General features: G+C 47.5%; 1 protein-coding gene across 2 annotated transcripts; it reads left to right on the forward strand.

Moving 5' to 3' along the window:
• Positions 1-773: 773 nt before the first annotated feature.
• LOC120319929 (dehydrogenase/reductase SDR family member 13-like) lies at positions 774-11,126 on the forward strand. 2 transcript variants are annotated; one of them, XM_039369293.1, is made up of 5 exons: positions 774-937; positions 5,154-5,272; positions 8,329-8,452; positions 8,959-9,270; positions 10,671-11,126. In XM_039369293.1, the coding sequence occupies exons 1-5, from the start codon at positions 802-804 to the stop codon at positions 10,928-10,930; spliced, it is 951 nt and encodes a 316-aa protein (XP_039225227.1). In that variant the 5' UTR covers positions 774-801; the 3' UTR covers positions 10,931-11,126. The 2 variants fall into 2 exon arrangements, with proteins under 2 accessions (XP_039225227.1, XP_039225228.1); XM_039369294.1 differs by having other exon boundaries at positions 9,100-9,270.
• Positions 11,127-11,866: the final 740 nt, after the last annotated feature.

Consider the following 11,866-nt stretch of genomic DNA (forward strand, 5'->3'; position numbering starts at 1 on the left):
AATATAGTTAAACTAGAGTCTTTGACTTTTAAGAGAGCTGATTTCAATAAACTTAGAGAGAGCTTGGGAAGGATTCCATGGATGAGAATTCTCAAGGTAAAAACAACCCAAGAAGGTTGGGAAACTTGAAAAGTGACATTCTAAAAGCCCAGTCTAGCACAACCCCAACAAAAAAGAAAAATAACAGCTCTCAAAAGAAACCAGCCTGGTTGCATAAAGAAGTGTCTGATAATGAAGCAATGAATCTGCCAACAGCTAGAGGCAAACAAAGTCATAACCAAAAGTCAACATAGGTTTGTCGGAACCAGATCATGCCAGACAAAACCTATTGCTAGATGACCTCCAAGGTCCCATCCAACTCTGTTAGTCTGTTCCCTTCTGTTTTTTCTACTCTAGCCCCCTGCTCAGAGAGGAGACCCTACACCCATTCCAGACAAAGGGCTGTCCAGTCTCTCCTTAAAAGCCTCCAGGGATGGAGCACCCACAACTTCTGGAGGGAAGCCTTTAATCTGGTTAAGTGTTCTCACTAGCAGGAAATGCCTCCTTAGATCTCCCTCTGAGGATCCTTCCTTCCTTCCTCCCTCCATCCCTCCCTCCCCTCTTTCATTCTTTCTTTCCTCCCTCCCTCCCTTCGTAGCCCAAGAGGGGAAGAGGGGAGGGCGAGAGATTGGCAGCGCTGCCCATGGCCATGGCTTTCCCACGCGGGGAGGAGCGGGAGGTGGGAGGTGGGAGGTGGGCCGAGGGCGGGGACCGTCCCTATAAAAACGAAACCTTGGCGTAGCGGGGTCGGGCGAGCGGGCCATGGAGGCGCTGGCGATGGTGGCGGGGGGCGCGGCGCTCCTGCTGGGGCTCTGCGCGCTGCTCTACTACAACTTCGTGGCGGCCACGCGGTGCCGGAACGCGGTCAGCCTGCGGGGCAAGACGGTTCTCATCACAGGTAGCTCCGGGGGCCGCTGCGCTCCCATCCGTGGCGGGGGGGGCGTGGAGGCTGGGGCGGGGGACGTGGCCTTTCTTGTTAAACAACCCCCCCACCCCCACCTCGGGGGCTCCAGGCGGGATCAAAAGCCCGGAATCAAAGCGCCGCTCGAAGGTCCAAGCGAAATGCGGGTCGCGGGTTCATCATAACCCAGGTTCTCCCCCATCCAGGTGGACCCAAAGGGGCCTTGGACCAAACTGGGAAAGTCCATCCCCAAAAGCTCCTTGGGAATAAAGCGGGGAAGGCTCCGCAGAGACCCGCCTGGGACCCCTGCCCGGGGAGGGAGGAGGCGGGGCGGGAGAGCGGGGGAGAAAATGCCCCCCCGTTGGGCTGCCGGAGACCCGTGTCTGGCCCAGTCAGAAGCACCGACGGAAGAGCAGCGCTGAAGAAGCTCCTTGGGTGAGAAGCGAAAGACTGGACAGCCGTTTGTCCGAAATGGTGTAGGGTTTCCTGCCTGAGCAGGGGGTTGGACTAGATGACCTCCGAGGTCCCTTCCAACTTTACTACTACTACTACTACTACTAGTATTATTATTATTATCGATCATCGCACAGTCAGCCAGATGTTGTTGTTGTTGTTGTTATTATTATTATTATTATTATTTATTATTATCCTCATCCATTCCAGACAAATGGCCGTCCAATCTCTTCTTAAAAACTTCCCCTGTTGGAGCAACCGCAATTTCTGGAAACAAGCCCTTCCACAGAGGAATTGTTCTCATTGTCAGGAAAATATAACAACAACAATAATAATAATAATAATAAAGTTGGAAGGGACCTTGGAGGTCATCTAGTCCAACCCCCTGCTCAGGCAGGAAACCCTACACCATTTCGGACAATGGCTGTCCAGTCTCTTAAAAACTGCCACCTCTTCTGGAGGCAGGTTGTTTCAGGTTGTTCTGTCAGGAAGTTTCTCCTTAGTTCTAGGTTGCTTCTCTTTTTTTGTTAGTTTCCACCCATTGCTTCTTGTCCTGCTTTCAGGCACTTTAGAAAATAGCTTGACTCCCTCTTCTTTGGGGCAGCCCCTGAGATACTACAAGGCTGCTATCATGTCCCCCCTCGTCCTTCTCTTCATTAAACTAGACATACCCAATTCCAGCAACCGTTCCTTATATGTTTTAGCCTCCAGTCCCCTAATCATCTTTGTTGCTCTTCTCTGTACTCTTTCTATGGTCTTAACATCTTTTTTACATCGTGGTGACCAAAACTGGATGCCGTATTCCAAGTGTGGCCTTACCAAGGCATTGTAAAGTGGTATTAACACTTCACGTGATCTTGATTCTATCCCTGTTAATGCAGCCCAGCACTGTGTTGGCCTTTTTGGCAGCTGCAGCACACGGCTGGCTCCTGTTTAGGTGATTGTCCACTAGGACTCCAAGGTCCCTCTCACAGTTACTACTATTGAGCAAGGTACCCCCTGCACCAGTGGTGGCGAACCTATGGCACGGGCGCCAGAGGTGGCATTCAGAGTCCTCTCTGTGGGCACGCGTGCTGTCACCCCAGTCCTAGGCCTTCAGCTGGATTTTATAAAACCTTTTTGCTTTATGCCTCTGCCGCCGTGTGCAAAAAAAAATGTTCAATCAGTCAATTTCACGGGAAAAAAAAGATCTTGCAAAGTTGGAATTGATTGATTGAACTTTTTAGTCCCACCCTGTCTGTTGTTACCACTGCAACCACGCCCACCCAATGGGCCACACCCACCCAGTGGGCCCCACCCACCCAATGGGCCATATCCACCCGGCACCTTACAATGCATAAGTGGGTTTTGGGTTGCAGTTTGGGCACTAAAAGGTTCGCCATCACTGCTCTATACTATATCTGTGCATTTCGTTTTTCTTGCTTAAATGTAGAACCTTGCTTTTTTTATCATTGAATTTCATTTTGTTAGATAGTGCCCAGTGTTCAGGTCTGTCCAGATCCCCCTGTATCCTAAGCCTGTCTTCTGGAGTGTTGGATGGAATTGATCCGATCCTGAAAAAGAGGTCATTTTAAAGAGTGAAACGCAATGGATTCTTTGCCAAGAAAGAAACGCATAGAGCAGTGATGGCGAACCTTTTAGAGACCGAGTGCCCAAACTGCAACCCAAAACCGACTTATTTATCACCGGGTACCAGGTGGGCGTGGCCCATTGGGTGGGCGTGGCTGTGGTGGTCGTGGCAGACTGGGTGGGTGTGGCCAAGGTGGGCATGGTCACCTCGATGTTGCTTGTGGGGAGGGACACCTGTGGGGGCCAGGCAGGGTTGGGGGAGATCCAGGGGGTCTCTGGCAGGTGGGGCAGTGGGCAGGAGGCTCGTCCTGTGGGGTGAGGCGAGACAAGGCGAGGCGGGGGGGGGAGGGAAACCAGCCATGCTGGGATGCATCCAGCCACGTGGGACCTCGGTGAGTTAGTGGGCAGCTGGTTGAAGTGGGATGGTTGCCATCTCCGGAGCATGGCGCGTGTGCCCACAGAGAGGGCTCTGAGTGCCGCCTCTGGCACGCGTGCCATAGGTTCGCCACCATTGGCATAGAACAGTGGCTCTCAACCTTTTTAATGCTGCGATCCCCAACCAGTCATAAATCAAGGACTACTCGACCGGTCGTAAGTCGAGGACTACTAAACTGGTGCAGCACCGTTGGCAGACTGGGACTTTTGGCAGGCTCAGCAGGGCAGAGACAGCCTGGACAATTCCTATTGGCTTTTGAAAGCCAATAGAATTAGATTCTATTCAAGAGAGTCTCTTCTATTGGCTTTCAAAAGCCAATAGAATAAAAGGGAGTAGCACAGCTAAGGAAAAGGGGGAAAAAAATGGCGGACTGCGTTGTTTGGCGACCCCCGTGAAATGGTCGTTCGACCCCAAATGGGGTCCCCACCCACAGGTTGAGAACCACTGGCATAGAGAGACCTGGTTCATAGTTATTGTTTTAGCTCTGTTTCCTTCCTTCCTTCCTTCCTTCCTTCCTTCCTTCCTTCCTTCCTTCCTCCCTCCCTCCCTCCCTCCCTCCTTCTTTCTTTCTTTCTTTCTTTCCTTCCTTCCTTCGTTCCTTCCTTCCTTTCTCCCTCCCTCCCTCCCTCCCTCCCTTCCTTCCTTCACTCTTCTTACCGTTGCTTAACCTGAAAGGAAACAGAGCAGTGTTTCTCAATCTTGGCAACTTTAAAATGTGTGGACTTCAACTCCCAGAATTCCCTACCCAGCAATACTGGCATTGACAGCCATTCCGGCGTTTACAGCCACCTGCCACGTGTGCGTGCCAGGCTGGCTGAGATATCCATAGACCCTGGGACAATGCGACCGTCATAAATGCGACTCAGTTGCCAAGCATCTGAATTTTTATCATGGACCACCGGGCTGCAATGTTCATAAGTGTGAAAAACAGTCATAAGTCACTTTTTTCTGTGCCATCGGTCATTAAATGAATCATTGTAAGTCAAGGAATATCTGTAGTATTTCCAGAGTCCGCAGGAATAGGTATGTTTTAACTTAAAACTGTTTTACAATCTTCCAATTGGCTTTGTTTATGCCCTGCTAAGTAACTCTATTTGTCCCTGGATCAGAGTGAGAAAAGACAATTAGTTAGTTCCCCTCATCCATGCATTAATCCATGTTTGGCCTTCAAATCCTTTTGTAACTTGTGTTAGTAAAGTGACAGCCTGCAGAGCAAATGTTGGGAAACCGGCGCCATCTTCTGGTCTGACAGAAACATTGTATCCCATTTTTTCAAATGCCATTAATTTTTTATTACTAAACTTATTTGCCACCCATCTCACTACAAAGTGGCCCTTGCAAAGACCTAAAGGGACTCCAGGCATCTCAGTCAGGAATGCTGAACTGTACTTCAACCATCCCATGGATGGTTGTATGTCAGAATTGGGTAAAAACCACTAAAATAATGGTTGTAAGTCTAGGACTATTTGTATTACCTCTGAATAATTTTAAGCTATTTTTTGTTGTTGATATGAGACTGCTCTGAAAGAGTGAAAATCATACCCTGAGCCAGGGTTTCTCAACTTTAAGATGCTTTTAATTCTGGGAGTTGGTCCACCCGTCTTAAAGTTGCCAAGATTGAGAAATACTGCCACGCAAGTGCTTCAGTGCGTGACATCACAAAAACTGCAGGCAGACAAATGCAGGCCCGACTCCTGGGTCCCCATCAACGGCTGGGCGATCTCAGTGAATCCTCCTGTCTCTGGTCTTTCCTAGGTGGAAATGTAGGGATCGGGAAGGCCACAGCGGTGGATCTGGCCCGGAGAGGCGCCCGTGTCATTCTGGCATGCCGCGACAAAGCAAGAGGAGAATCGGCTGTGTGTGACATCAGACGGGTAAGCGCCTGCCGTGCGGTTCTCTCCGTCCCTCCGTTCTTCAGCACTCAGGTCTTTTCCTGATGGATTTTATTCATTTATTTAGCATATGACATCTACAGAGTTCATGCAATCCCTTATATGCAATGCAGATAAAATGCACTATACAGGCAGATGCAAATATAAGTTTAAAGTATGAACAAATATGTGTACATCAAATAAGTGGCCAGTACAATAAATATAAAATATTAAGTTAAGGTAAAACCATGATAAAATCGCCATAATATGGCGCTATATAGTCACAATGGGAGAGATGTTATACAGGTAGTCCTTGATTTACAATAGTTAACTTAGTGGCTGTTCAAAGTTTGAAGACACTTATGACCGTTTTTCACACTTAACGACCGTTGCAGTATGGTCACACAATCAAAATTAAGATGCTTGGCAACTGACTCACACGTATGACGGTTGCAATGTCCCAGTGTCGTGCAATCCCCTTTTGAGACATTCTGACAAACAAAAACAATGGGGAAGCCATATTAGTAATCATGTTACCAATTTAACAACCGCAGTGATTCATTTAACAACTGTGGCAATTAAGGTCATAAAATGGGACAACATTCACTTAACAACTGTGTCACTTAGCAACAGAAAAGCTGGACTCAATTGCGGTCATAAATCAAGGACTACCTGTATATTTAATAGGTGGACACTACAATCGGTGAGATAACATATTAAAATAGGGTAAAACCATGTTAAAATCACTATATTATGGCACCATAGAATCAGAATGAGAGAGACGTTATACTGGTAATCCTTGGCTTCCAACAGTTCATTTAGTGACTGTTCAAAGGGACAACGGCACTGAAAAAAGTGACTGATGACCCTTTTTCACACTTATGACCATTGCAGCATCCCTGGGGTCAGGTGATTAAAATTGGCAAGTGACTCATATTTATGACGGTCGCACCATCCTGGGGTCATGCAATCATCTTTTGCGGCCTCTGACAAACAGAGTCAGGGGGGAAGCCAGATTCACTTAACAACTGTGTTATTAATTTAACAATTGTGGTGATTCACTTAACAACTGTGGCAAAAAGGTCGTAAAAATTGACTTAACAGCTGTCTCCCTTAGCAACAGAAATGTGGGGCTCAATTGTGGTCATAAGCCACGGGCTACCTGTATATTTAATAAGTGAACAATACAATAGAAGAGATAAAATATTAAGTTAAGGTAAAACCATGATAAAATCACCATAATATGATGCCATAGAGTCAGAATGGGATGTTATAATTCGATCTCTAAGGAAGCTAACCATTTATCTTGTGTTCTTTCTGAATGATGACAAAGATAATAAACACACACATACACACACACACACACACACACATACTTATTTACAGCAGTCTTTGTCATCATCCAGAATATCCGTGATATTCCTGTGTTCCTGACTATCTTGTGTTCTTTATCTCTGGATGATGACAAAGACTGATGAAAATAGATATATTTACAGGAACAGAGGAATATCCTGAGGTAAATTAAACTTCATCTGGACAGCTGCTGCACAATTTCTTGACAGGAACAAACAATAACACATATAGGCCAAGAAAGTCTCCTTAGGAAATTTCAAGCCACACCAGAAACAATTAAAGGGTTTTAGCTTCCTTAGATATTGAATTATTACATCCCATTGGCACCATATTATGGTGATTTTTTTCATGGTTTTACCCTAACTTAATATTTTATCTTATATACATAACTCTAACTCTAACTTTAAAAATTATAAATATAAATATAAATTTTTATATAAATATAAATATACCTATCAGGAACACAGGAACATCGTGAGGTAAATCTTAACAGCACACAGAGGACACAGAAGAAAAAGGCGGGAAAGAAGGGAAATGCCCCCTCCGCACCCATGGCAACCAATCAGAGCGTAGATTGCCTCATGCAGGAGCCAGCACTCTCCAACCAATCAGCTACACAGAATTCGAGATCCCAACACTTCCGATGTACCCCGGTCGCCCTGCGGACCCCCAGCCATTCCCCACTTGAAGAGCTTTGCCTTCAGTTCTGGCCTGGCCTGGCTGGAATCTGTCTGGGGGGGCTCCATATTTTGGGGGGCAGCTGGAAGTGGTTTTGCTGGATCTGCGTGATCCGTTTGGTTCTGGTTATTAAAACTCATTCATCTTAATTGCCATTCTTCAACTAGACCAGGGGTGTCAAACTGGCAACATCACATGACGTATCATGACTTTTTTCCCATTGCCGGCAACTGGGTGAGCATGGTTTCACCATGATCCATCCAGCCTATGGGCCAGCAGTTTGACACCCCTGATCTAGACCATAAGACTGTGGTATGTTATTATAGAATAACTGAGTTGGAAGGGACCTTGGAGGTCTTGTAGTCCCCCTACCCAAGGAGGAGACCGCGAACCATTTCAGAAAAAGTGGCTGTCCAGTCTCTACTTGAAAACCTCCAGTGTTGGAGCGCCCGCAACCTCTGGTGGCCAGCTGTTCCACTGGCTAACTGTTCTCACTCTCAGGAAATTCCTCCTTAGTTCCAGGTTGCTTCTCTCCTTGATTAGTTTCCATCCGTTGCTTCTTGTCCTGCCTTCAGATGCTTTGGAAAATAGCTTGACCCCCTCCTCTTCTTTGGGGCAGCCCCTTAATTAAGCAAATCACTGCACTTGTTTTGTGAATCCAGGATTCCCACTGGTTTTGCTTATGGGAATCCTCTTGGGATGATCACAAATAGTGATCACATGACCCAGGGACACTGCCACTATCGGAAATTACACTGTTTGCCAAGCACACGAATTCTGATCACATGACCCTGGGGATGCTGCAATGGTCGAAAGCATGAGCATAGGTCGTAAATCACTCTTTTCAGCAGCATTGCAATTTCAAATGGTTGCAAGTTGAGGACTGCCTGTTTTGTTTTATGACACACGACCCTGAGTGACTGTCAGGAGGTGAGCAGACATACATAGAAGGTGAGTAAACCGGGATCAGCCTTTGAAGCCACACCCGATCCCGATTCTTCTCAGGATTCCTTCTGCTCCTTTTCCAGGAAAGTGGGAACTCGGAGGTGATCCTGATGATCCTGGATCTGGCCAACCTCAACTCCGTGCGAGCTTTTGCACAGACCTTCCTAAAATCGGAGCCCCGTTTGGACATCCTCATCAACAATGCTGGTGGGTGCAGAGCAGACCCCCCCCCCTCCTGGGGTATCAGGGCGAGGAAGTGGGAATACTGTGGGGGTCTCCAGAATTTCTCTTCCTTAGGGGGTTTGGCCATAACTTCAGAAGCTGCTCTCTCCTTGTAGTTCCTCGTTTTTGGTATCCCGCCTTTATTATTATTTTTACAAGTAACTCAAGGCAACAAACAGATCAAACACGCCTTCCTCCTCCTTTTTTCCTCAAAACAACAACCCTGTGAGGGTTGTAAGCTGTAACAGTTATAAAGCGGGTCATAAAAAATGTTGTAAACCCTCCACCACATGACGGTGGACCAGGTTGTAAGGTGAAGACCAGTTCCCAAGCGCCTAAAATGTGATCATTGTAACACTGGGGGGGGGAGCCGTTGCAACTTTGGAACTGGGTTCTAAGTACATTTTGGGCATTTGTTGTAACTTTAAATGATCACAAAGTGACCCATTGTAAACTGAAGACTACCTGGAATTCCCTAACTTTTTTGGCAGGGGTCTTTAAGGACGGTCAAACCATTGATGGTTTTGACCTGGGTTTCCAGGTCAACCACCTGGCTCACTTCCTACTGACCCACCTGCTCCTGGACCAGCTAAAGCGCTGTGCCCCGAGCCGGGTTGTAATCGTGTCCTCAGATGCGCACCTCTTTGGGAAGATCGACTTTCGGACCATCCACAAACCGGTGGAGGGGATGAAGAAGGGCACACTATCATACTGCAACAGCAAACTAGCCAACATTCTCCACACGCGAGAGTTGGCCAACCGGCTGGAAGGAACCAATGTCACCTGCTATGTGGTTCATCCAGGTGAGTGGAAGTCCAGCTCCAAATCTATCAGCTTTTACATCAGTACACTTCACCCCAGTAGCCTCTGATAAGGGGTAGCCTTTGCATTGCACCAAATATGGTCGTTTCCCCTTATATATAAGGAACGGTTGCTAGAATTGGGTCTGTCTAGTTTAACAAAGAGAAGGACGAGGGGGGACAGGATAGTAGTATTCCAGTATCTCAGGGGCTGCCATAAAGAAGAAATAATCAAGCTATTTTCCAAAGCACCTGAAGGCAGGACAAGAAGCCACGGGTGGAAACTAATCAAGGAGAGAAGCAACCTAGAACTAAGGAGAAACTTCCTGACAGTGAGAACAATTAACCAGTGGAACCACCTGCCTCCAGAAGCGGTGAATGCTCCAACACTGGAAGTTTTTAAGAAGAGACTGGACGGCTATTTGTCCGAAATGGTGTAGGGTTTCCTGCCTCAGCAGGGGGTTGGACTAGATGACCTCCAAGGTCCCTTCCAACTTTACTACTACTATTATTATTATAACCTAGAATCAAGAATACGTTTCACTTCGCAAGGAGTCGCCCCTCCCTCCACTAGGGGCCCAGGCGCTTTGGAGGAAGTCTTAAAGTGGATTCCCTGAAAGGTTTCAACAGCTGCACTGAAATACGGGGTGAATCTTCCCTAAAAGTTGAGGGGGGGTTAATTCTACAGTAGCAGAATTCAGAATTCGCACAATGGGGAAAGGTCCCAGGTCCTTTGGTCCCAATTTTTTACAAGGCAATCTGAGTTTTAAATACTCCGTGGACAGATAAAACTTTTCCCCAACGTTAAAAACACTGGAAGTTTTTAAGAAATTGGACAGCCATTTGTCCGAAATGGTATAGGGTTTCCTGCCTGAGCAGGGGGTTGGACTAGATGACCTCCAAGGTCCCTCCCAACTTTATCATTATTATTATTATAAATGATTTCTGGGGAGCTCTTTTCTTATCCGCTTGTTTTTTATAGTTTCTGATGTCATGTGTCTGACTAATGAATCACTTCAAAGAACGTTCAGGCATTGCTTAACCTAAAACGCCTTTATTAGTGTAAAGGAGTGTCAGCACGGCATGGAGAATGCCAAGATCTGAATTTCCCTTCCTTTGCAAATAACATTCCAGGCATTTCCCCTCCTGTATTTTGGGGTCATGGCTCACATCTTCCAATTAGCCTGGAGGGCAAAGATTCACTTCCATTCCCTCCCGCCCACTTTTCTCTCCTCCTCTCTCTCCTCCTCCTTCCCCCCTCATCCTCCTGCTTCCCCCCTCCTCCCGTCCTCTTCCTCCTCCCCTCCTCCTCCTCCTCCTCCTTCCTCCATCTGGGTCACCCCGGAAGGTGCTTCCTTCCTTCCCAGGACATTCACACGACCAACTCTCTCTTTTGCTTTCAGGGTTAGTTAGAACCGAAGTGTTTCGCTCCTTTCCACCGTGGGTATTTTGGTTCCTTCCGTTCGGTCAGCTGCTCCTCCGAGACTGCGACGCTGGTGCCCAGACCTCCATCTACTGTGCCACCGAGGAGGGCATCGAGAGGCTGAGCGGGCGGTATTTCGCGGACTGCCGGCCAAAAGTGCCCTGGCCACAGGCCCGTGATGACCACATGGCCAGGAAGCTCTGGGAATTCAGCGAGAGTCTGCTGGGACTGACCCCTTAAGTTGGGAAGGAACAGAGACGGAGTTTGGGCTAACTGAAGGCGGGCATTTGATTAGACCGGGGGATCGAACTGCAGGGAATCTCAACACTACCCAGGGTCGGATTTCTGAGAATTTAAAAAACTGGAAAGAATTATGGAGTTTGTCTTGGTGAGTTGCCCAGGGTTGCCCGTAAGAATCTTTTAAATAAAGGAACAAACTCCATCAAGTGGCTGGTCTCTCTTTTCTCTATCAGGGCTAGAAGGGAGGAGGATTTGCAAGGAGGAGGAGGAGGAGGAGGAGGAGGAGGAGGAGGAGGAGGGGGAGGAGGAGGACATGCGGGGTCTTTGTTGCTCTCTGAGCTGGGTGATTTTCTTGCAGACATTTCATGACCCAACTAGGTAATACCATCAGTGCTAGAAGGGACTGGGTTTTATGGAGGGGAGGAGGAAGAGGAGGATGAGGACTAGGACTGCGGGGTCTTTGTGCTCTCTGAGCTGGATTGTTTCTTTGCAGATGTCTCATGACCCAACTAGAGAACGTCATCAGTTTTAGAAGGGGAGGGGTAGTTTATAGAAGAGGAGGAGGAGGAGGAGGAGGACGAGAACGACGACTGCAGGGTCCTTGATGTTCTCTGAGCTGGGTGGTTTTCTTGCAGATTGTCATGACCCAACTAGGTAACATCATCAGTGCTAGAACGGAGTGAGGTTGGCGTAGTAGAGGAGAAGGAAGAGGAAGAGATGAAGAGGGGCACCTGTTGCTCTCTGAGCATGGCTGGCTGGGGAATTCTGGGAATTGAAGTCCATATCTTAAGGTTGCCAAGGTTGGCAAATAGAAAAAGTGCAGAGAAGAGCAACAAAGATGATTAGGGGACTGGAGGCTAAAACATATGAGGAACGGCTGCTGGAATTGGGTATGTCCAGTTTAATGAAGAGAAGGACGAGGGGGAACAGGATAGC

Source organism: Crotalus tigris, unplaced genomic scaffold (genome assembly GCF_016545835.1).
Source record: "Crotalus tigris isolate CLP2741 ecotype Arizona unplaced genomic scaffold, ASM1654583v1 scf7180000020998.99666, whole genome shotgun sequence".
Taxonomy (NCBI): Eukaryota; Metazoa; Chordata; class Lepidosauria; order Squamata; family Viperidae; genus Crotalus; species Crotalus tigris.

Bases quoted from the DNA above. Each gene is read 5' to 3' on its own strand.
- LOC120319929 (XM_039369293.1), top strand. From the start codon at position 802: ATGGAGGCGCTGGCGATGGTGGCGGGGGGCGCGGCGCTCCTGCTGGGG. The intron at 938-5,153 runs GTAGCTCCGGGG...GGTCTTTCCTAG, and splicing joins CAAGACGGTTCTCATCACAG to GTGGAAATGTAGGGATCGGG. The intron at 8,453-8,958 runs GTGGGTGCAGAG...CTTTTTTGGCAG, and splicing joins CATCCTCATCAACAATGCTG to GGGTCTTTAAGGACGGTCAA.